The sequence below is a fragment of the Paroedura picta genome, chromosome 5 (genome assembly GCF_049243985.1).
Source record: "Paroedura picta isolate Pp20150507F chromosome 5, Ppicta_v3.0, whole genome shotgun sequence".
Classification (NCBI taxonomy): Eukaryota; Metazoa; Chordata; class Lepidosauria; order Squamata; family Gekkonidae; genus Paroedura; species Paroedura picta.
This window is the reverse complement of record NC_135373.1, coordinates 35953524-35978755: the sequence shown is the minus strand read 5'-3', so window position 1 is coordinate 35978755 and position 25232 is coordinate 35953524. Positions and strand designations below refer to the sequence as shown.

At 45.0% G+C, this 25232-nt stretch overlaps 1 protein-coding gene across 7 annotated transcripts in view; it reads right to left on the bottom strand.

Annotated features, from left to right (window-relative positions):
• Positions 1–25232, bottom strand: part of PHACTR4 (phosphatase and actin regulator 4) — a 119115-nt gene that overhangs the window by 68931 nt on the left and 24952 nt on the right. For all 7 annotated transcript variants that reach the window (XM_077337226.1, XM_077337227.1, XM_077337228.1 and 4 more), the window contains one exon: positions 18101–18148. In XM_077337226.1, coding sequence (XP_077193341.1) covers positions 18101–18148 — 48 coding nt within the window. The remainder of the gene's footprint in view (positions 1–18100; positions 18149–25232) is intronic.

Below are 25232 nucleotides of genomic sequence, written 5' to 3'. Positions count from 1 at the left end.
AGCCCTTCACTTTCCCTCCCCCCCCCAAGGTCACATAGTCTCATTTCATATGCTCCACATTGCCCCAGGCAGTATCATTTGTTCCCACATTAATGAACAGGAAGGGATATCTGTTCTTGGGCTCTGCAAGTCTTTCCTCCCATTCCGTGACACCGCTGATTCTCACACCAGGCAGACAGCATACCTCCTGAGACAATAAGTCCGGTCGACACACTTTGGTTTCTACTCCTCTCCATAAGGAATTCCCAATTACCAGCACACGTCTCCTAGTCCTAATATGTTGGGGAGCAAAAGAAACAGTCATCTGCAGGGGCCTGTGAAACATCTTCTGAGCCTCAGGGGAGTGGACTGTTTCTGTGGTCCAGAGACACTAACTACGTGCAGATCCTGTAAACTGTAATTGGTTAGAGGGTTGCCATTTGAAATCTTAATTTTATGAACCGATCCAGAAGTGTTAAATCCAGTATCAAATATACCTCTAAGGTGATCTCTTGGTCTGGAACCGGTTCTATGGTTCAGATGGACAATAAGTGATCAATGGATATTAGGGTTGTATTTTTTTGTTGTTTTTGATTAGTGGTGACTGCATGACCCTGTCCAGTGGAAGGCAGTTGAACTCCATCAAATACCCATGTGAGACAATTTCCAGGGAACAACTATCTCTCTGAGGACTGTCTCATGTGTCCCTGTACAGAAGTAGTCCTCACCACCACTGGCACATCAAGGCCATCAAGTTGCTTGTTGTTTCTATCTGGTTTATTGTTATTGTTGTTGCTATTTCTTGAAAACCTTAAAGAGAATCCTACTCTGGAAAAGGACTGTCAGGACTGATTCCAGAATGTTTTTCTATTGTTCTGCCTGAAACACATTTCTGCATGTGAAATGAAAAACTGAAGTGTGGTCTCCTATCATTCCTATTAATGCACTAGGGCATCACACATTTCTTGTCCCATGCCTCAATCCGAATTCTGTCCAAGGCATCTCTAAACAATTTATTCCCCTGGAAGTGACAGGCTGTAACTAGAGATTCTGAGTGCATGTCAGCTTGCCATGCCCTGAGCCAGAGAACTCAGATGGCTTCTGATGTAGAAGTGATAGCCAAATTAAAAATAGCAGAATCCAAGGTGGTATTCACCACTAAGGAGACCACCTTGAGAAAATGTACTGGCTCCCTCAGTCAGCCTCTTATTATTTTCAGGTAAGAGTTGTATCATTTTTCTCACCCACACAATTGCAGCTCAAGACACTATAGGTGCAACTGAAGAAGCTCTCAGCAACATGGCAATTGCCTTGTGGGATTTTCTAGTGCATAATCCACTTTTTATCCAGGGCATCTTTGACAACGCCCTTCCCATATTCAGAAACTAGCCCAGATGTCTGTAGGGTCACAATAGGAGCATCTACAACCAACACCTATAAAAATTGCTCAGCATTATCAGGCAAACAGCGTTTTTAACATAGGCATAAATTGCCTGTTAGTCATGGGTCTGACATACTTCATCTTAAACTGTCTCTTGAAATGCTCAGGTAGAGGGAACATCTGCAGGAGAACATCTTCTGGTGGGAAAAATTCCCTACTGACCTTGGGTCATTTGGACTCTTGGAACCCTCAGTCCTGATCTTCTGGAGTGGGGACCTGCTTTAAATCCAGTGCTCCCAGTGTCTTGCATAACAAGTATTGATAAACCTTAAAAAATTGTTTGGCAGGTTCAGGTAATTCCATTATTTCCTATTTTTCCTCATCTGACAGGAACTCTCCTTCATCCTTTAATGTCACAGTGAGAATTTGCTTGATCTCTTGAGGGCTGGCAGGGGCTCATGGGAATTGTGATCCATGGACAGCTGGAGAGCCACAGTTTGGCCACCCCTGCATGACAGTACCTTGTATTCTCAGCAATTATTTTATTGTAGTGTCTCTCAGCAGCTCTCAGTGGAAGTGCAAGGTTGGAGCCAATCAGTTTTTCCACTGGTAAAAAAGAGATGATCACCTAAAAGGTTATGCTGGAGATCACGAGACCTGCATGGACCTAAGCTATGTGGAACCAGAACTCGAATAAAGAAGGGAATTGGCAGAGGTAGAGGGGGAAAGCTGGCTGAAAACCCACACAACGCTTATCATTTTGCACCAGCATATTTTGTTGTATGTCACCAAAACAAATAAGCATTGCCTTATTGTCACAACTTGCATTCAAATTTCACTATACACCATTCAGTGGTAGCGGATGGACTTATTTTTTCAGCAGTTACTTGCCATACTGGTGCCAATAGCTAACTGAATGGAAATTCGTAAAGCAATGATGGAATTACGAGAAACTGTGGAGGAGTTAGACATTAGCTTTTGGTGTAGTAATGGCAACCAGTGTTAAGCTTATGGTTATTGAATAAACTACAACACTTTGTCATAGCTTTTAACTGTGGGAAACCATGAACATTTTAAGGATTAGGTTTCTTGGGAGTGATAATTTAGAAATGTGCTCATTAAAATATGCATCCCTGAAAGCTGAAAAATGAGTCTGGTGCCCAAATTCTGGAGTTAGGTTGTAGAACCAAAGAAAATTGTCAAGGCCTGAAGTTGATTGCAAAGTCATGCTCCCCCCGCCCAATACAGGCTGGTTACTTTATATATGTTGGAAGCAACACTCCTTACATTTCATAGCTATATGCAATATACTCAAATGGTAGCTTTGTATTAGCAAGGCAAAGCTTGTTCTGCCCCCCCCCCCCCAAATTTATGCTGATGTTAGCACATTCTCAAACAGGGAAGGCACTTCTGTCAAATAGAAGGAAAACACAGAGGGGGAATCCAGGCCACCATGTATGCCAAATAATATCTGTGTGTGTGTGTGTGTGTGTGTGTGTGTGCCTCCTGCTGCGCCAAAGCACCCTTAAGCCAGGAAATGAAAGTTTTGTACTTGCCCATAACACTTAATTCTTATGAGCAACATCACTTCAATGAGAAAGTTTGGTTCAAATTCCGCAGACGGGTGTTTGCAGACTTTGTAAGCGGCTGCAAGAACAGTTGAAAGAAGAGAGATATGGATAAGTCAGAAACAGTAGGGCTATGAACAGAGAGACACTTAACTGGGGTACTGTGGCAGAGGTACTGTGGCATACCTAAAGAACACCTTGGATAAAAGCCACTTGTTCCATATCATGAGACATAGAATCTTAAAAAGGAGAGCCTCAGAAATCTGAAGCAGATACTTTATCCAGAAAGATAGAAGGTATACCACTTTGAACAGGGCAGTGGTTGGCTTTAAATACGTTTCTTTCTTTCTTCTTAAACTGAATCAATCCAATAGTATCACAGTGAGCATGCTTGCTGTACACATGGACTTACTAACAGATCTTTCCAGCTATCCCATTCATATCAGTTTAACATGCATCAAGCACTCAGAATCATAGAGTTGGAAAGACCTCTTGGGTCATCTATGCAGGACACTCACAACCCTATTACTCATCCACTGTAACCTGCCACCCCCTTGAACCTTCACAAAATCAGCCTCTCTGTCAATCCAGCCTCTGTTTAAGAATTTCCAAAGATGGAAAACTCACCACCTCCCGAGAAAGCCTGTTCAACTGAAAAACCGCTCTGTCAAGAACTTCTTCTAGATGTTTAGATGGAATTTCTTTTGCATTAATGTCATCCCACTGGTTCTGGTCCATCCCTCTGAGGCAAGAGAGAACAACTCTGCTCCATCTTGGTGATGTTGTATACTTCCGTGCCATTAAAAGTTTTGACTGCTGACTTTCTCATATTAAATCTCTATTAAAGGGACATGACCATTTTCTCCTGGCCTATTGGGCAACTCAAGTTACACATAAACATTCCTCAGGAAGCAATGGTCACAGCAGCCATATCATAGTCCAGTGACTAGGCCTGAGCAGACCCTGGTTCAAATCCCTGCTTGTCATGAAAATACAGTGAAAAATCACTGTATGGCCTTAGGCAATTTATTCATGGATACAACTCACAGGAGAATAAAACAGAGGGTGAAAGAAACGTGTACTCCACCCTTGGAGAACAAGTGGAACAAAGTCCTGATAGACAACTGTTTCAATGACATTACAAGGCTATTTGTCATTTCAGATTGTCAGCACAAGTATGCAGACACACACATGCCTAAAAATTAGTTTCAAGCAAAACAAAGCTTTGGGCACAACAAAGGAGACAAGGGGAGGGACTATCCCTTCCATTGTTATCCCTTCTGCAACCACACAATATCCATTTTCAGTAACATATCCAGAGGCCTGCCCACAATTACCCATCAAATTATGGCTCATCATAAGATTTTAAATATCTGTGTTAATTTAGTGCAATTGCTTCACGCAGATTTATTTTATTAGCGGCTTTGAACTCACTAGTGGAAATGGAGAATGCGAAACTTAAAATCAAGGTAATCAGTGTCCAATAGCAGCTTTAAGACCAACGAAGATTTATTCAAGGCGAGAGCTTTCAAGTGCATGTACTCGAAAGCTCACGCCTTGAATAATCTTTGTTGGTATAAAGGTGCTATTGAACTTGGATTTTGTTGTTCTACTTCAGACCAACATGGCTACCCACTTGAATCTATTAAAAATCAAGGTGTAGCACAGTGGTCCCCAACCTTTTTATCGCCGGGGATCACTCACCGGGGACCACTCAACGCCTTTTACTGAGGCCCGGTGGGGGGGGGTAGTTTACTCCTCTACTCTCAACCACTGCCCTAGCGCTCTCTGATTGCTATGGTAATGTTTAAACATCCCTTCAAAATAAGATACAGACACGCCACAACAATGAAGTGAGTTGTAAAGGGCTGGGGGGGGGATGAAGTAAAGGGCGGGGGGGGAAGGCGTCCTTCAGGGCCCACCTCCAATTAGAAGGACCACACGTGGTCCGCAGCCCACAGGTTGGGGATCGCTAGTGTAGCAGATACGGTACCCTGTTTTGATGCCTACCAAGAGAAATGCCTCTCGGAATATTGCAACGTAGACAGTGGAGTACAGAAACAACTTGCTCTAGGTCTGTGGAGACATCAATCCCAGGCACAATTAATGAAAGGAAGCTGTTTTGTGAAATCAGAGTTCATGTTGGAACCTGCCTCCCCCAAGACAAAATATTGTGTTAGTAAACATTATCTGCTCTGGAACAGTATCATTTTAATATTAACTGAAGCAAGAAATAATTTTGTGGCCAACAGAAACAACCTCCAATTGTACGGTTAACTCCTCCAGAGTTTTGCATGAGAGACATCCTGCTCTCCACAGTAAAGTTTAGTTTTTTTTTAAGAGTGAGCATCTATACAGATTACTCCAACACTTCAAAGAAGAAAGTATCACTTAGGCCCTGCATACCACTATAAGTTTAAGCAGAATTACTTTCTTGTTAGTTCTCACCACACGTTTATTAGCAATAAAAATAATCTAGGCACACACACAAAAATCCTGTGTTGCACAATCCTTCCTTAAATGTACTAATCTTATTCTGTGTTTCTGGGGTTGATTCATAAGCGCAAGAACAAGCCAAGCATGGGCTTTCAGGGTAATGGCCCTCCACACTGACTCGGCTGTGTTGTGTGGTCTGCAACAGCTGTTCCACACATATCCTTGGCACCGCATTTGCAAGGGATGAACCGATGAACTGATATTGTGCAAACCGATCCTTAAAGATGTGAAGGCAAGGTCAAAAGATTTAAATGGCCAAAAAATAAAGGCCCATTTAAGCCAGTATCTTCTAATAACCTAAACCAGTACGCACATAACCTTTTGCAGAAGTTCAGATTCTGGTGGTGCAAGAATTTGAATAAATTATATTTGCATAAAGCCATAGGCCACTGCAAAACAATATTAAATAACTAAAACACGACCATAAACTATATAAACTATAAGGCAACAATCCAAGGAATAAGATTAGCCTTGAGTAACACCTCCCAGAGAGACCACCATGGACCTCAGCTTCTTAACAGCCTGAGCAAACAAAGGCTTTTTATACGAAATATAGGCCTCGGAGTCTGATAACAGAAACAGTCATTTTAAAGTGAGAGAAGCTGGTGGTACCCACATTACAACCAGATTTCTCCCTGTCCAAAGTGCTGATATACAAGAGAACCAGCATGAGTTGAAATTAGGCTCACCACGGGCTCCTTATTTCAAGAAGCTGCTTTGTATTTCTCTATTTTGGAAATACCTATTTAAGGATACACTGAGACCATTCCGCATAGAGAGGTAAAATGTAAGTGGCTTCCTGCAAACAAACGTGGGATGCTAAATCTTGTGTTTGCAGCCCTCCTCACAGGGACACCCCCCTCATGTTTTCCTCTTGATAAGGCTGAAAGAGGAAAGCAACTCGAACTTCTCCATCCGCTCCTTGGCTTGTCAATCACAGCAAGCCACCAATCACAGCACAGCAGTTCTCTCCTGGACTGAAACTTTCTCCTACCACCGAATTTTTTTTTTAAAGGCACTGCCATGTAGCTATGCAGTAATTCCACAACACAGACAAATTTTTAATAGAAATCAACACTGCCCCATTGCTCTGGAGAAATGCCAGAACAATACAGCATCCTCCCCTCCTTTGGGGCGGGGATTCATGTTCTCTTGCAGTTTATTTCTATCTGGGTGGATTTCTGAGACCCGGAACATGATAACTGAAGCCCAAAAGGCATTTTGTGATAATGGTTGGTTTAAAAGAAGGTGCTCAGACCCCTGAATGATGGGAAGAAGGTAGCCTGATCACTCGCCCCCCCCTTCTTTCCCAGCTCATTCCCCACCTCCAGAAAACTGAAAAGGGGCTGTGTTTTGCCTGCCTGATCCCCAAAAGACCATGGACACTTTAAAGAAGATTTTATTTCATCTTTGACAATGTAGGTTTGCAGTCCCGTGCAACACGAACCACACCATTTTAAAATATATATTACTCAGAGCAGGAAATGGAGAAGGGAGTGCAGGTGCAAGGTCAGGACAAAACTGGCCAGACTATCATGCATTTCCCCCTCCATATGGTCTTATCCCTGATTGCTCACTGTTGGTTCATGTGATTTAAGGGTGTTAAGTCCAGTTTTCTGGATTCCTCAAATCACAGGTTAAAAATGGCCAAATCGCACCCCGGCTACTAGACAGCCTTGGGATGTTGGTGACATCATGCTCCCTTCACCAGATACCTGACAAAGAGAACTTTGGCTCACAAAAGATTGCCTTTTCTTTAAGGTGCTACTGGACTGGAACCTTGTTCTTCTACTGTAGGCCAACATGCCTACCCACCTGTAACAGTATGCCAATAAAATCCTGGTAATGTTCTGACACATATAAGATGTCCCACAAGATATGCCTTATCCTGGAGCTTTTTAGGTGACAAGCTAAGGTGGTGACCCCTGCAACACGGTTGGGGCTCCTTGGATATCCCTCACAGTTCAAGATTAAGAAAATTTATTGAGAATCTTTCAGAATTACACTCAATTGAGCTTGCTTCTATGGAAACACTGCTAGGATTGTGCTCTTCCTGAAATCGACAAAGCTTTAAAACACTTGCAAACTTTGACAGCATCACACCTGAAGAAACTTAAAATGCCATCATTGAAGGCTGACTGTACATCTTGAACCGATGGAAGCCTCTAGGTTGGGTGACTCCTTAGAATTCGGAAACGGCAACAAACAGAAACCTGATCTGCTCTCCTACAGGGACAAGGAAAAACACAGGCATGCCACCTAGTGGCCTGAGAACAACACAGCCTACCAACATGACGCACAAGGAGCCGTGTGCATAACTGGAGCAATTAGTAACGCGGGGGCACGATGCCAAGTTGGAGCTTGTCAGGGAGGCAAGTGCAACTGGAAAGACTGCATTCTGGATGAGGAGTGAGTGGCCCATTCAAAAGCTTGCCCTGAAATAATTGCATGGGAATTACAACCAGCAGTAATTCTTGTTTCCAGATGCTAAAGGTAAGGGCTGTACCAAGGGCTATAATTCACACCGCATGCAGTGTTGGCTGATTGGTTTTTATGTGCCTGCATCTACCCAAATCATGTACAGCGGTGGTCCCCAACCACCGGGCCACGAAGGCCCTGGCACCGGGCCGCTGCTCCCTGCTTCCGCAGGGCTGCGCCAGGTCGCACATGCACGTTTGCACTATGCGTGTACGCAAAACGTGCATGTGCAGCACTCCCGCGCTAATTCCACCTGCTCCTTCTATATAATGCACAAATGGCAGCCTACAATCTCAATCCAGCCCTCAGACTCCCTGCCGCCACCGGTCCGCAGCCTGAAAAAGGTTGCGGACCACTGATGTACAGAACAGAAGTTGGGAAGGCTGACTTGAAACAAAAAACAGCAAGAGAAAGTATAGACAATGGGAGCTTTCCCCGCGCCCACGTCTACCTACGTATACCATCTCTCCTCTTGAGTATTACTCGTCTACTTCATCTGTACCCCACTTTTCTCCCATTGGTTTATAACATTCTCCCCTCCACCACTGTACAATAACAACCCTGCAAGGTAGGTTAGGCTGAGCGTGTGTGAATGCACAGTCTCCCAGACTAACCTACCTCACGGATTCAAATGGGTAGCTGTGTTGGTCTGCAGTAGCACAATAAAATCAGAGTCCAGTAGCCCCTTTAAGACAACAAAGATTTATTCAAGGCATGAGCTTTCGAATGCAAGCACTCTTCCATTAGACGAAAGCTCATGCCCTGAATAAATCTTTGTTGGTCTTAAAGGGGCTACTGGACTCTGATTTTATTGTGCTACCTCACAGAGTTATTAGTGTAAACATGACTGAGTGGGGCGTCAAACCTGGGTTTCCCAGATCCTATTGGACCCTTTAGCCACTAAACTGGCTCCTAAGGCATTTTCTTCTGGACAGGCTTATATCCCAAGAGCGAATGAAAAACCAGTCATCGAATCAAGTCCACGGGAAAGACTCCTGTACCTGCACATTCTTTCTGCTCTGTCGTGTTTCTCCAATTTATTCATGACTGGGGCAAAACCAAGTTTAAATAAATGGGTGTGCTGCCACCACAATCACCTTGAGCCTGAAAGGACATCATTGCATGGAGAGAGTAAGCTGGGAAGGAGAAAGCCACAAAAAGGAGTGGAATGGAATCACGCCACAGCAGCGCATTGTACGTTGCGAACCTAGTTCAGAGTTGGACTCAACGGGATAGGCCATATTGGTCTGAAATAGCAGAAAAAAACTTGAGTCCAATGGCACCTTTAAGATCAACAAAGAATTATTTCCATTCCCTGTTCCAGTTTGTCTGAGGAAGTGTGCATGCACACGAAAGCTCACACCTTGAATAAATCTTTATTGGGCTTAAAGGTTCCATTGGACTCTAATTTTGCCATGGCAGAGTTGAAAGGCACAAATCCTCACCATTCAGCACTATTCACACTGCAAAAAGCCCCTCTACTTTTGTTTTCCATCTGGTACCGGCCCAATCCGGAGGGCAGCATGTGTCATTTTGGCAAGCTATTTGGGTTTCTGACATGTCCTCGTGGATGACACAGGGAACTGAGACACAAGGTCATTATATCCAACATGGTGACAGCCTCAAGAAGCTCACTGTATCCTCACCAAGTGTTTCAAGCAGGAAACGTACATCTTCAGCATCCTTTCCAGGTGCAAAGAAGGAGCCTTTGAGCCCTTATACAGCTCTTTCAAAGTCTAACACAAGATTTCCTGATGGCTAATTCCACCTGCTCCTTCTATATAATGCACAAATGGCAGCCTACAATCTCAATCCAGCCTTCAGACTCCCTCCCCCTACTTGGTCCCTGTCCAGCTACTACTCCATTACCTAACAACTTGCTCCTAGCCTCAGGAAACGGTTGACTTCCTCCACCAGCTGTTTTAGGTTTTCCAGGGAAATAAATGGAATATCCTAGTCATGGATCTCCTGGGCAATATTGTATTTCCTGGAAAGGAAGATGACCATGAATGTAAGTCTACCTGCCTAAAAATGGGTTGGGTCATTTGCAATCAAGTTACATGATTTATGGCCATCCCTAAAGGGTTTTCAAGGCAAGAGGCAAACATAGATGTTTTGTGATTGCCTGCCTCTGCCTAGCAACTCCGGATTTCCTTGGTTTTCTTCCATCTAAGTACTAACCAGGGCTGACCCTGCTTAGCTTCTGAGGACTGATGAGAAAAGACTAGCATGGGTCAACCAGGTCAGGGATGAATTTAAATGAGACTATTTCCACTAAAAATGTTATATACACACAAACACACACACTCCAAAGATTACTGAACATAACTGTAACTCGCATGCATAAGCAACATGAAACCACTTTCCCCCACCTTTGATGGCACACCTGGGAAAAAGCGTTTAAGTACAATATGTCTATTTTGGTCTTCCTATAAATCTGTGGTTCTCAACCTGGGGGTTGGGACCCCTTTGGGGGTCAAATGACCCTTTCACAGGGGTTGCAGCAGGGCAAGCAGCTTGGCCGGGGGGGGGGTCGCCATCCACACAACAGCCTTGCGCTTGTCCGTCTGGAGCAGCGGAAAAGAACAAGATGGGTATGGTGGGACAAGAGGCAGAACTGAACTGAGAAACCCCAGAAAAAAACCAATTTATGTACAATCATGAACCATGGATCTTCACGCCATTGGTCAGTTTTGGTTTAATTTCTGTGAAGGAACACTTGCATAATTTTATGCTTGGGGGTCACCACAACATGAGGAACTGTATTAAAGGGTCGTGGCATTAAAAGAAGAAGAAGAAGAAGAGTTGGTTCTTATATGCCGCTTGTCCATACCCGAAGGAGGCTCAAAGCGGCTTACAGTCGCCTTCCCATTCCTCTCCCCACAACAGACACCCTGTGGGGTGGGTGAGGCTGAGAGGGCCCTGATATTACTGCCCGGTCAGAACAGTTTTATCAGTGCCATGGCGAGCCCAAGGTCACCCAGCCGACTGCATGTGGGGGAGCGCAGAATCGAACCTGGCTTGCCAGATTAGAAGTCCGCACTCCTACCCACTACACCAAACTGGCTCTCTCAATTAGGAAGAGTGAAAACCACTGCTATAAATGCTTTCAGTATGCCTGCTTGACACCACTTGTTCTCTTTCTAACCCTACAAAACACGCAATATGTTGGCCATTTTGCACATGGGGAGCTAAAGCTTCAGGCAGCAACTCTCCAAGTTCATAACTTGCCCTTTGGCCAGAATGCAACTGCAGTTGACAGAAGTCTTATAACCCAAGAAAAGCATATTTCAACGTGGTCTATAAATAGCAGGAGGCAGCTGTGAGGAAAAGAGATTTTAAAACAAAAGGAGCCCAAGGGAACTTTAAAGATAGCAGATCACCAAGAAAGGCACAGAACACCTTTGGTGTCTAACTCCAAAAGCAAACTGGACTGTTATGGAGAGCCTCACATCCTTCCAGCACCCAGGGCTACTGCAGTGAAGGACGATTCTGCAAGGTCTCAAAAGCCTAATGACACCTCTGCTCAAAAGGCATAGAAAAAGCCATCTCAGGTACTTCAACGGAAAATCTCCTGAGCTTGCAGCCATATTCAAGATTGTATACCACAGCACTACAGAGCAGCTTCTTGGTCACTGAGGTTTTCTACCTTCAACGAGGCACACTTATTTTGTAAGGATTTACACAGTGCCAGGCCAGCAGCACACTCTTCACAGAGATTTGTAAACAAAGGCAGGCAGGTTCCTGACCACAAGGAGCATTGTGACCACAATGAGGCTTGTTAACACGTTATAGAAATGCTGTATGGGGCTGCCTCTGACAAGAGTGCAGAAAAAGAACCTCAATTGGTTGAGAATTCAGTCAGTATATTTGTAGCTGGCAGATATTACATCCGACTTCATCAACTGCCTGTTCATTTTGGCACAATTCAGAGTGATGGCATGAATGATTTGGGATCATTAAGCACCACCAGCCCCCATACAAAGCTGCCTTAGCCCATTCCGTGCATACTGGATAATGCACTTTCAGTGTGCTTTTGCAGCTGGATTTTCCTGTGCGGAACAGGAAAATCTACTTCAAAGTGCATTATCTTACGGGTGCAGAATGGGCCCTAGTCATTATAGTAATCTGCTCTTGGTGGCAATGGCTCCTGAGATAGATTGGGTGGCCTTTTTGGTGGTGGCTCCTCAAATTTAACAAATTCTCCCCCTGCATCCCTCTGACCCCAAGTACCTATACTTTATGAGTTTAATACACCAGGGGATAATGCTTCCACTTTCCCAGGCTTTTAATTATGTAATGTTAGATGCTGGCTCTTTTATTTGATATCTTTTAATTTTGTTGTGCTGTATGACTATTTTCCTGACAATTTACTTCTCTCATAGCTGTCTGTCATTACCATGTATACACTGAGCATAGCTGTTTTATGCTGAATGTTAAGGCAGTTGGTTTTATTGTATTGTGGCCTGGACTATTTATTTTTTTACTTATGTTTTTATACCGCCCTCCCCTACGGCTCTAGGCGGTTTATATAAAAGGTATTAGAACATTTACATAGAACAATATCAATATCAATACAACAATAACAACATACCAACTAGAACAATCCAACCAACTATCACCTCAAGAAACATTCAACAACAATTTACACAGTCTGAAAAAGAATGGGTACTTGGCAGGCACAACACCGGATATTTCATAAATAAAAAAGATCCATAGTGTGTGTGTGGGGGGGATATATAACTGGCCGAATGCCTATCTCGAGTGAAATGCATGAGATTGCTTGTTGCCAGGAAGTATAAATTCAGAAGAGAAAAGGGCTTGTCCCATTATCTCATGCTTTTATTTCCTCTATTTACTACTTCAGCTATGAATCACACTGTCCTGTTAACCAAGGCTTTGCTTTGGTACAACCTGGTCATCAGTATGTGGGTGCGAAGCAATGGACAGTTTTCCTACACTTTGATCTGCAGCAACTTCCAGGCCCGCAGAGAAGGATCCCCCGCCCGCCACCCTCTGCACCGACTCCGCAACTGCCCGGCAGGCCTGCTCCGAGGCCCACAGGGAAGCCTTCCTCCACCAGCCGTCTACCTGCTGAGTTCCTGAGCCGCGGCAAACTACAGGCAGTCGGGTAATGGGCCAATCAGAAAGCGCTTCGCACCTTCCGATTTGCCCCTCCATTGTCAGTCAAGGGGCCAATCGACTGTGTGCCTTCCGATTGGCCCCTGTTTCGTATCCCAGACTCGGCCCACCCCCCTTAGCGAATGATTTATACCACTCCCCGAGCGGTTTACAGATAAGTGATGATAGCGTGGGGTCCAATCGATCTTTCCCAATGCCTGCTACTTCTGAGCCTTTAATGCAGTGGTTCTCAACCTGGGGGGTCGAACAGCCCTTTCACAGGGATCACGGCAGGGCAAGCACCGCCACTATTGCCGCTCCTTCTGAAGGCCCCCAACAATTTATATACAATCATGAATAATGGATCTTCAGGCCATTGTTCAGTTTCGGTTTCATTTCTGTGAAAGAACGTTTGCATAATGTTATGGATGGGGGTCACCACAACATGAGGAACTGTATTAAAAGGTCACAGTATTAGGAAGGTTGAGAACCACTGCTTTAACCGGAGATGGCAGGGTTTGAACCAGGGACCCCTCCGCATGCCACAAATACCCTCTATCATGGATACATAGCTCCTCACCAAGTCCAAATTACTTTGTGAGGTTCTGATATGAATGCCAAGGCAGCAGTCTGTCCTTTCCATGCTCTTTTAGTGTTTCTAAACTTTATTTGTTTCCTAATGCATAGATATAGAAGAATCTATACACTGGCTCATGGCCACAGTGCTCTTCCGCCAGCAGAAATGGCAGGACAATACTTAAATACCCGCTATTAATCACTTATATAAATGTGATACAAGTCAAGTAGACTCATTATTCCACGTCATGTTATGCTGCCCTCTATACAATAAACTGAGAGAAAAATATATCATCCCTTCCGTCATGAATGTAGATAAACATCTGAAATCCAAAGGAAAGGTTTGCCTCTAAATGGCTTACGAGAACAGTTAACCATCAACACAGTGAAGTCTCTTTCAGCAGCCTTTTGCATATGGAAGATAAAACTTCTCTTGAAGATAGTGGGTGGACATTTTGGGTAATAAGTGCTAGGAACAGGAATCCAGGTCATTTAAATTAGGGGATTCCACCTGTTGAGACATTTTTATTAACTACAGAAGTACTGTTTTACAGAGGATTGCTTTAAGGGCATTGTTGACTGTGTTTTTCTTGGTTTTGTTTTCACTGATCATTCTTATGCTGTTTTATTGTATTGTTTTTACTTTGCGAGGTACCTCAAACAGATCTCTGGAGAGAGGGCACATGCACTTTCTAAAGAAAAGAGAGGCTTCTAAGGAGGAATCGTATATCAAGCTTTTGCTAGAAATGGATATCACCGGCTTGAACACACTAATGCAGTGGTCCCCAACCTTTTTATCACCGGGGACCAGTCAACGACAATTTTACTGAGGCCCGGGGGGGGGGGGGTAGTCTTTCGCTGAGGGACATCACCACTGCCTGAGCCCCTGCTCCACTTGCTTTCCTGACGGCTCCCCTGACTTCCCACCGCCTACTGGGGGGCACTGCCAGAAGCAGCTGCGCAGTGCCACGCCGAGGGGGAGCCCCAGCCATGGTGGCCGCTGGAGAGCACCAAAGGTGAGCCGGTGGCAGAGTGGCAGGGCAGCCCCCGAGGCAGCAGCCAGGGAGGAGGACAAGGAGGAGCCGTGGCCCGGTACAGAATGATCTACGGACCGGGACCGGTCCCTGGACCGGGGGTTGGGGACCACTGCACTAATGTATACCCAAGACCTCACAGGACTCATACAAATAGTAAGTATGATCTTCAGGGAGATTTGTAACATCAGGAAGCAATTTTGCCTACTCCTCTGGAGACCACAAGCCAAACAGAGGGTGATTGGAGTCCTTTAACCTGTGCCATACTATTTTCTTTGGTAGTTTTGTTTCTGAACTATTCTTATTATAGGCGGCAGGGCAGAGCAGCTCCCTTCTCCCAAGTTCCTTGAAAAGGTAAAGATCTCTGCTTGTCTTAGGGTTCTCCCAGTGGCCAACAAGGTGCACAGCAAGGCTGCCGGGAAATACACACAAAACCTGTCAGAGCAACAATTGGACAAACATTTTGCAAACAATTTGTAAAACACAGCACAAAGGACAGAGAAAGACAGGCAATTTTTTTTCAAAGACACAAAAACGAGTGTTAAACTCTACTCAGCTGGTCAAGTAAATCCTCAAGCTCAATTCCACCAACCTCTCTTTTACAGATGTGCCAGAAACACGACCCAGTTAATACTTGGAGAATAAACAAACACAGGCTTGTCTGCGTGGACTCTTGCAGTTGCAGCAGCCGATGTACCCAGGTAAACTGTGCTGCCTGAGTAAATGTTTTAAGTCTCTGAATTCAGAAGGTCTATGAACTTTAGCTTATGGAATAAGCACACAAACCAAGGGGAGATGTGGAGTTGTAGATGATGGTGTCAGTGAACCTAAGCTCATAGCCTGAAAACAGTTGCCTCTCCCCTCTTCCACATTTTTTGGCCTGCTGAGGAGTCCTGGAGAACTTGAAACCCTACACAAGGTTGCATGTTATGGTTAGTCTTAAGAAAAAGTATTGGTATGGGCTTTACTGAAGGACATAAGTCTGCAACCGAAAGGCAAGTTCATAAGACTCCAAAACTGTACCGAAAACGGAGCAGATTAAACACAGAGATGACAGAGACATCAAAAAGGTTGCACAAACACTGCTGGAAAATGGCGGGTGGGCAGATGAAATGTTGCTTTGGTAGCAGCTGCCGCAACAATACAAAGATCTTCACCATGTGACTGCCAGTAAGTTGCAGCAGCCACTATTTGACTGGCTCAGCCTCCTGAGGAACCCACCTTATGACCACACCCTCCTCCCTATGTCAAGCTTCCAAAGGTGCCCCACAAGCTCAGAAAAGTTGGGAGACCCCCTGGGCTACTGAAATGCCCATGGAAGCAGGAAGCAGATGACCTCAGGAACCTCTAATTATCCACCTTTGAAAATAAACCAGTAAGTAGGGTTGGGTGCTTTGGCCACCAAAGAGGCTGTTCGTGGCCGAAGCAGCCAGCACCGCAGGGGAGGGGCAGAGCGGGCTCTGACTAGCACGTCCGTGCCACTGCCCCCGTGCCACAGCGCTGGCTGCTTGGGGCACGAACGGCCGCTTTGGTGGCCAAAGCACCCAACCCTAGTAGTAAGTGTGATCTGGAGCTGTGAGACTCTTGTTCCACCCCCATTCTGCCATAGAACCTTGCTGGGCAAACTGGGACCCATCCCACAGGCACAGTTTAACTTACCTCACAGCTTTGTTCTGAGGATAAAATGAAGGAAAACAAAATGGAGTGAGCCGCTCTGAATCCCCATTAGGGAGGAAAGGCCGGGTACAAATGAAGTAAATGACATATAAATAAAAGGTGTAGCTGAATATTCACGGAGGTAGCTGAACCTAAAAATTTCCTAGTACAAAATGTGATAGCCAAGTGTTTTCAGTGAGAAGGCACGTTCTTAATCTCCTGACACCTGAAACCTCTAATGAGTTTTTTTGCGTCCACAAATCTGTTGTGGGATTTTAAAGAAAACAAAGGTACTTAACGTATCTTGGAAGCTGCACGTCCAACACAAGGCCCAGGCTTTTAGTTTAAGAGAAATTATTCATGAAGGGGGGGGGGGAGTGTTTGCAAGTGCAAGCATAAAGGCATAAACTTCAGATATGACAACAGATAAACTTAACCCCAAACGTGTCATGTATGAAAAACAAGTCCATATCCCCCGAAGAGCAACACACTCTATCCACTCAAATAGATCGGTGATCCATGGACCCAAAGAACTCCACCTGGTCTCGAGAAGAGCCAGGGCTTTAACAACAGTGGCCCCAGCCTGGTGGAAGGAGCTCCCAAATGAGATCAAGACCCTAACAGAATTTAAGCAGTTCCATAGAGACTGCAAAATAGAATTCTTCCACCGGGCCTTTGTCTGAATGCCAGCAACAGGAGACCTCCCTGCAACCAGATGCATCTTTATCAGGCAACTCTTTCAACACATTGTCCAAGCGTATGGTCCCCTCCTCTCCAAATTACCATAATTACTGTTTCATTGTTTCCAAATTGCTCTTATTATGTTGAGTTCATGACTATTAAGACTGCTGGATTTGATCTGTTTTTACACTGTTGAAAAATAGTTCAATATATATATATCCAACTTTACCGGTTCAATGTACACCACTCTGAGACATCATAGTGAGGAGTGGTATATAAATTGAATGAATAAATAAATAAAACATTTCCTCTTTCCCTTCCCTGGCAATCCCAATTACTTTCCCTCCTTCCCTCCCCCTTGCAGCCTCTACAGAGGAAAATTATGACCAAATATCAAGCAGCCAGGTCTGGGTAAGTCATGCAAACATTGCAAGTCGCCCAGTGGCTGCTGCTGAGCCGGCCTCCAATGCGTTCTCCCTCAAAGGCCAAAACCACCCTGAAATAAGCCTTAAACCTTCCCCACTACCTTCTTCTGACACATCATCAAGGCTGGAAGGCAAGGCTTGGTAAATGTACTCTGTGGAGATTTTCAAACCAAAAACAAGACAGAAGTTCGTCTAGATTTAAAGCTAATGCAGATCAAAATCTGACAAGCATAAGTATTTTTCTGCCACACAACCACCAAGAATCAAAGCTTGTGACATCATTGCCTGACACCAGGAGCAAAACTTGAGACCTTCAAGACCAACAAGATCTCTAAGGCAGGGGTAGTCAACCTGTGGTCCTCCAGATGTTAATGGACTATAATTCCCATGAGGCCCTGCCAGCAAATGCTGGCAGGGGCTCATGGGAATTGTAGTTCATGGACATCTGTAGGACCACAGGTTGACTACCCCTGCTCTAAGGCATAAGCTTTTGACAATTAAAGCTTTTCACCCTCAAACCTTGTATCAAGGGAAATCTTGTTGGTATTTAAGGTGCTACTAGACCCAAATCTTTCTGTACTGCAGATAAACATAGCTATTCACCTACAACCTGCAAAGCATCGAGGCTCATAAGGAAATGCACAATCCCACTTTAAAATAGGATCAGGGACAGGAGAGATAAATTAACAACAGGGGAACACTTACCGATGCTTTCCTCCATTTCCTGTGACATTTTAATTTTCTGGGCAAATTCTGCAAGGGAGAATAATGGCAAACATTAGTAGAAATTTCACATGGTGTCAAAACATAGTCAGGCTGCAGAATCTTTAGCTAATAAGCCAAGGAATGCGTACAAGGCCACTGTGGTTCAGTCTTGGGTTATAGATATATTCATATTGTGACACTATTTAACCCTAGGTCTCGTTCCTTTGTCTTTAGATTAATTCTTCTCAAATATATGCCACCAAAGACTTTTGCTTCATATACATTTTTTATTGGTAAGCCTTCTCTTTTAAAGTTCCCTAAAATATAATTTTTCAGACAACAGGAGCAGATAAGCATGAGGCCGTCCAGAGTTCGTTCATGCCTAATCTAGCGCCCGCTGAATTCCTGAATGCAACAGGCTTGGCCCCTAGTTACTATTAATAATAACAACAACAATAATACTGTGACATCCACTTCAAGCCAACTCACTGGTGACTCCAGGACAAGGAAGGGTTTCCAGGCAAGAGATGAGCAGAGGTGGTGTGCCATTATCTGCCTCTGCAAAGCAACCCCAGTCTTCCTTGGTGGTTTCCCATCCAACAAGCTTTAACTGTGGCCGACCTTCCTTGGCTCACAAGCTCTGACGAGCCCAGGCTGGTAAGACTACTCAAAATGCTAAGCAGCTATTAGAGGCAAGGAATTCCGTACCTAGCAACCAAGAAAGTTATGATATTTTACAGCCTGGGCTGTGCTTGATGTGGACTTTCTTACGACTACTGCCCCAGGCAATCAGACTCTTCCAAGCGACTGTAATTACAGAACTTACCTAGCTTGCTAAATGCTTTGGATCTTCCTCCAGTCTACAGCTGCCTTGCTATTTTTGTTCAAATCACCCTATGGCAGTGGTTCTCAACCTGGGGGTCGGGACCTTTTCACAGGGGTCATGGCAGGGCAAGCAGCTTGGTGGGGGGGGGTAGATTGAGAGAGTGTTCGTCTGTCTGGAGCAGTGGAAAAGAGCGAGATGAGCATGGTGGGACAAGAGGCAGAACTGAACTGAGAAACCCCAGAAAAAAACTAATTCATATACAATCTTGAATAATGGGTCTTCATGCTGTTGGTTTAATTTTTGTGAAAGAACCCTTGCATAATTTTATGGTTGGGGGTCACAACATTAGGAAGGCTGAGAACCGCTGCCCTATGGGCTTTAAGTAACAATCTCCCAGGCTCCAGGCTAAAACACTGCCCCCTTGGATAACCAAAGGGTCATTTAAGTCCTCTCCCTCTCAAATACACTCCTCAGCCCAGTCAAGACCAGCGCACTAATTTTTAGAGCAGTGAGCTACTGCCAGACTCTACAGGCTACCACTTGTTCGGAACAAATGTGCCGTGAATCAGCCACATTCTTTTAATTTATGTTCCAAACGCTGTCAACAAGTAGACAGAGGTTGTTATGAACTTTACATTGGAAAGAAGAATCTCAGCTTCCTGCCCAGTGACCTTTTATTTTAAAGTTCAACACACTTGAGCATGAGCCAATGGTTATGATTCCCTCTACACACTCACGCTAGCACAAACCAATTAGAGCATCTAAAATCCAAAAACCCTGAAATCCAGAAAATAGAATAAAAGTCCACAATGACAAAAAAATGTAACTTGCTTTCCAACTAAATCACCTGAAAAACTAGCCAATGCATCTGTAGGATTTCCTTGCATGATTACTAGTTAATTTCATTTCTACCAGTTTGGTGTAGTGGTTAGGAGTGCGGACTTCTAATCTGGCAAGCCAGGTTTCATAGAATCATAGAATCATAGAGTTGGAAGGGGCCATACAGGCCATCTAGTCCAACCCCCTGCTCAACACAGGATCAGCCCAAAACATCCTAAAGCATCCAAGAAAAGTGTGTATCCAACCTTTGCTTGAAGACTGCCAGTGAGGGGGAGCTCACCACCTCCTTAGGCAGCCTATTCCACTGCTGAACTACTCTGACTGTGAAAATTTTTTCCTGATATCTAGCCTATATCGTTGTACTTGTAGTTTAAACCCATTACTGTGTGTCCTCTCCTCTGCAGCCAATGGGAACAGCATCCTGCCCTCCTCCAAGTGACAACCTTTCAAATACTTAAAGAGGGCTATCATGTCCCCTCTCAACCTCCTTTTCTCCAGGCTGAACATTCCCAAGTCCCTCAACCTATCTTCATAGGGCTTGGTTTGATTCTGCGCTCCCCCACATGCAGCCAGCTGAGTGACCTTGGATTCCTCACAGCACTCATAAAGCTGTTCTGACCGAGCAGTGATATCAGGGCTCTCTCAGCCTCACCCACCTCATAGGGTGTCTGTTGTGGGGAGAGGAAAGGGAAGGCGATTGTAAGCTGCTTTGAGACTCCTTCTGGTAGAGAAAAGCACCATATAAGAACCAACTCCTCTTCTTCTTCTACCTTGATTTTCTCCACAATCAGGAACCACAGCAGTTTATAGGCTTTGCCTCTCCTTCATTTTATCCTCACAACAGCCCTGTGAGGAAAGTTAGACTGAGAGAATAACTGACTGGACTTTCAATTCTCCAGGTCATTCCAACTATTTAATTCGGTATTCTCTGACAATGTAGAATAAATCAATCAGTAGATAACCAGTCATCTGTTCCTTTCTTCTATCAGCCAGTGTGAAAACTCTGGATGAAGGCAGCCACAATGTCAAGTGCAAAATCAAAAAACAAAAGCCGTGCAATGCTTTTTGTAAAGGTAAAGGTAAAGGCATCCCCTGTGCAAGCACCGGGTCATGGCTGACCCTTGGGGTAGCGTTTTCATGGCAGACTCAATACGGGGTGGTTTGCCAGTGCCTTCCCCAGTCATTACCATTTACCCCCCCAGCAAGCTGGGTACTCATTTTACCAACCTCGGAAGGATGGAAGGCTGAGTCGACCTTGAGCCGGCTGCTGGGATCGAAGTCCCAGCCTCATGGGCAAAACTTTCAGACTGCATGTCTGCTGCCTTACCACTCTGCGCCACAAGAGGTTCTTTTTTATTAAGACAAAACCCAAATAATACAATGGGCAAGCTTTCAGGTAATCCAGAACTCTTTTATCGGACTGGATTTTCGGTGGTGGTTGAGTGGGTTATCGGATCTTCCAGGTCTACATCTAGAATGCTCAGCTGCCTTTGCTGTACATGGAATGTGGCTAGCACACAATCCTAGGAAGAAGGAGCAAAAATGGAAAGCCACCCAACTGAAAAGATAAAAGGCACTATTTAGTCCCAGCAGGTTCCTTAGAAGAGCAACAGTGATCACCTTTCAAGGCCATACACAGTCTGGGCCCAGTATACCTGAGAGACTGCCTCTTTGCCTATACCCCCAAAAGAGCCCTATGCTCTGTCACCACTAACCACCTGAGGGTCCCTGGCCCCAAAGACGCGCATTGGACCTCAACCAGGGCCAGAGCTTTCTCTGTCCTAGCCCTCACCTGGTGAAACGAGCTCCCTGATGAGCTGAGGGCCATTCCTGAACTCTGACAATACCGTAGGGTCTGTAAAAGGGAGCTCCTCTACCAAGGCATTTGGTTGAGGTAGACCAACCAAACAACATTCACTGGGGACCCAAACCGACCAAACAACACCTGCTGGTCCCCACACAATAATCTAAATCTAAATCCTGTGGGTTTATATTAGAAGTTATAAAAATTATTGTTGTATTATAAACTGTTGTAAACTTGTTGTAAACTTGGAACCCATTGTTATGATTATTGTTATTACTGTTACCAAGATTCAATGTATACCTTCATGTTTTATGTAAACCTCCCTGAGCCTCGTGGAAGGGCAGTATATTTATTTATTTGTATTTATATTTATTACCCACCACTCCCAGACTCTGCTGGCTCATGGCAGTTTACAATAAAAATGTAAAACCCACATAAAATACACAACAATAGAATATAAAACCATACTGGTGGCAAAAAATAATTTATTAACCTCCCCACTAACACCCACCCATACTCTGTAATAGCAGCTACCTCCATACTCAGGGGAGGGCATCTTCTGACGGTGTCCTGCCCACGGGGCCTGTACCGGGAGGGATCTGACCTTCCTATCTTGGTCTTGGCCAAATTAATTAATTAACAAATAAACAAATTTAAAATACTAGAGAGTAATTTATATGAAAGGGAGAATACAAACCGGAGTGTGGTAATGTGAAACTTTGTGAGCCTTGCCAATGGAGCTCAGAGATTAGTCCGCATTTGGTCCAACTGTGAGAAAAGCACGGCCTGCCAACAACTGATCAAATAATCGCTAAACCGTTTGAGCAAAGGAAATTCATACCCCAAAATATCCCGTGTACGTGGTGAAGGTAGGGAAGCTGTATCTTCATTCCATACCAAAAGTTTCCCCAAAAGTAAGTCTGGTGCTATTTCAAACAAGCCTCCCAAGTCCCCTGCAAAACACCCTGGAACACACACCACAATATATTACACCACCCAGGAAAAGGAAGTATACATTATACCGGCCTGTCAAATCCATCAGGTCTGAAGCTACTAGTAACCTCTGGATTAAGTATTGCTCAAAACCAAAATCCTCATTTAATTCTCCCACCAATAATCCCAGGATACTTGGGGCCATTCCGCACCAGGATCTATGTAGCAAATTGGTTGCAGAACGAAAAAACGCCATTTTAAATAGTGGAATTCGTCGTTATGCATACCTGCCTTTGTAGTGGAATCCAGTTGCGTTTCTATTGTTTCCCACAGGTTTCCGGTCTTGGCAAAAATCACTAGCCAGGAAGCGATATTGCCGAGCTTTGCCCCGCCCCTGGCCATCAAGCAGCCAATGGGCAGCTGTTATCATGCTCCCCAAAAGCCCCTTTCCCTTTAAGGAAGGTTTAAAAAAAAACACACACGTTGCAACGGAGAGACCCATCTAGCTAGCTAGCAGGTGGTGTTTGAGCTGCCGTTTCATCGTTGCCACGCTGCCCCTGAGTGAAACCCCCCCCCCGCATGGGCGCGATTTTCAGCCGAAAATAGAGTGAAAAATAAAGGGAAAATAAACCAGCAAACGGGGCTGTGTGTTGGTTGGTGCTTGGTAACTTAATACAGCTCTGGGGAGGGACTGCAGCCGGGGAAGCCTCACTGGGTAAACGAAGGCTCGCCGATGCGTTGATCTCTGCTCGCTCAGAGAAAAAAAAATGGCGAACGCTTCCCAGGAAGATCAGAGGAGAAAGCTAGGGGGAGGGACTTTGCAGAAACCGCAACAATGGTAACGCACAGAACTTTCCCGTTAGTGTTGCAGATTGGTTGCAAGAGTGTAGCGCTTTCCAGAGGGTGAATCCACTTTTTGGGATTTCCCTGAAAGCACTACAATGAACCGTTTTTGCGGATCGGTTTCAGGAGTATTGCAGATTGTCAACGACGTTGTGCATAACAGCAAAACAGTAGTGATTTCAATTTGTAACCATTGTGCTATTTTGAACGAGTGTGGAATGGCCCTTGCTATCCAGGAGCTGGTAATAGGAGAAATTAATAAAATTGACAAAATAGAGATAACCACTTAGCATTGAAAGAAACACCTCGAAACTTCTCAGCCAACATCCTTATCCATTGTTCTCCTATATATTTGTGAAACCGGCCACTGGGTAGAGCGAATCCAGCTGTCCCGAGTTAGAATAGGGTCAATCATTGCCCCTCCCTCTCCACCTCCCTCTCCACCTCCCATCCTCCCTCCTTGGCCACTCACAGGGAAGGAACATTCCTTTCCCTGGGCCGCGGCAAGCACTCTCACAGCGGCGAGGGGGGAGCCTCCCTTCCCTGGGCCACACCAAGAGTTCTTACCGCAGTGAGAGTGCTTGCCGCAGCCCAGGGAGCCGTCCCGCAGGGGTCTGGGGGAGGGCCTTGCAAAGCCCGTTCTTATGAACAGGCTTTGCAGCTAGTACTGATATAATTTTAAACTGGCAGGTAAGGGTGGGGCAGTTGTAATCTGGGATAGACAGGATTACATTAAGGAAGCTGGAAGACAATTGAATAATGAGAAACATTACTTGAAATCCAAGGGAAAATATACTGCGCTACTCAGGAAAAGAAACGATATATTATAGAGGCCTGTCAAATTGATCAGGCCTGGAGGTCCTACCTTCTGAGTGGGGAATTTCCCTTTAACTACCAAAAAAGAAAAGAAAGGGATAACAGAAGCAGTTCCCTTCCAAGCACACTCACTTAATTTGCAAATTCCTTACATTGACAAAATACAGATTAATAAAGAAAAAAAACTTACTTATGGCTCACCACTTCATATCAATGTTCTAACCCACAAAAAACACCCAAGTCATCATATGACAACTCAGGATTTTCGAGAACCAATCAATTAATCATCAGAGGATGCAGTTAACAGCTACAGGTAGCCAAGCTGTTCTGGAGGCAGGGCTTTCCTGCAGTTGGGATCCCTTACAAGGGGTGCTTGGTGGTGGAACTGAATACCAGGTCTAGCTCAGAATTGCACACATTCTAATCAGTTTCAAAGGCGGCAGCTGAGGTCAAAATCCAAACAGAAAGTCTATGGAAGGAAAACTGCGTAAGAAAATAGAAAGAGGGTGGAGAAAGGTAAACGAAGCTCAAAGCTGCAGATTCAACTTTGATCACTGGCTGCAAGACTGCGACAGAATGCGGAAGGCTGGCACCTTCACCAGATCTTGCGAGGGCTGGCTCCTGAACAATCAGAACCTCAAATGGCTTGCAAACGGCTACAGTCGAAACTTCCAGGCTGGCCAGTTGTTGAAAAGAGCTCAGATAAAGAGCATGCAGAAGGCAGTAGCGGTTTATCCAAGTAACACCTGTAGAATGTGCTACAGGCCGCATGGTTCCAGGGGCCCTGATGGCACCTGCCCCTCCATGGATGAGTGTGGCAAGGTACAGTAGCCAGAGCTGTGACCCATTGCAGCCACAACCACCACACCTGAACTGCATATGGCATGGTCCACTGGGCCCCCAGTTGCCAACTGCAGCCACCACTAACTTCCTGTCTGTGCTGGCCAGCCCTCAAGTCATGTGTGTGCCTACCCCCTCAGGCAGACCAGTCACAGGCAAGGTCAGCAAGGAGAGGTCGTGAGTCTTTACGGAGAACAGTGCCCCAGGCTGTGGGGAGAGCCCCCAGGCAA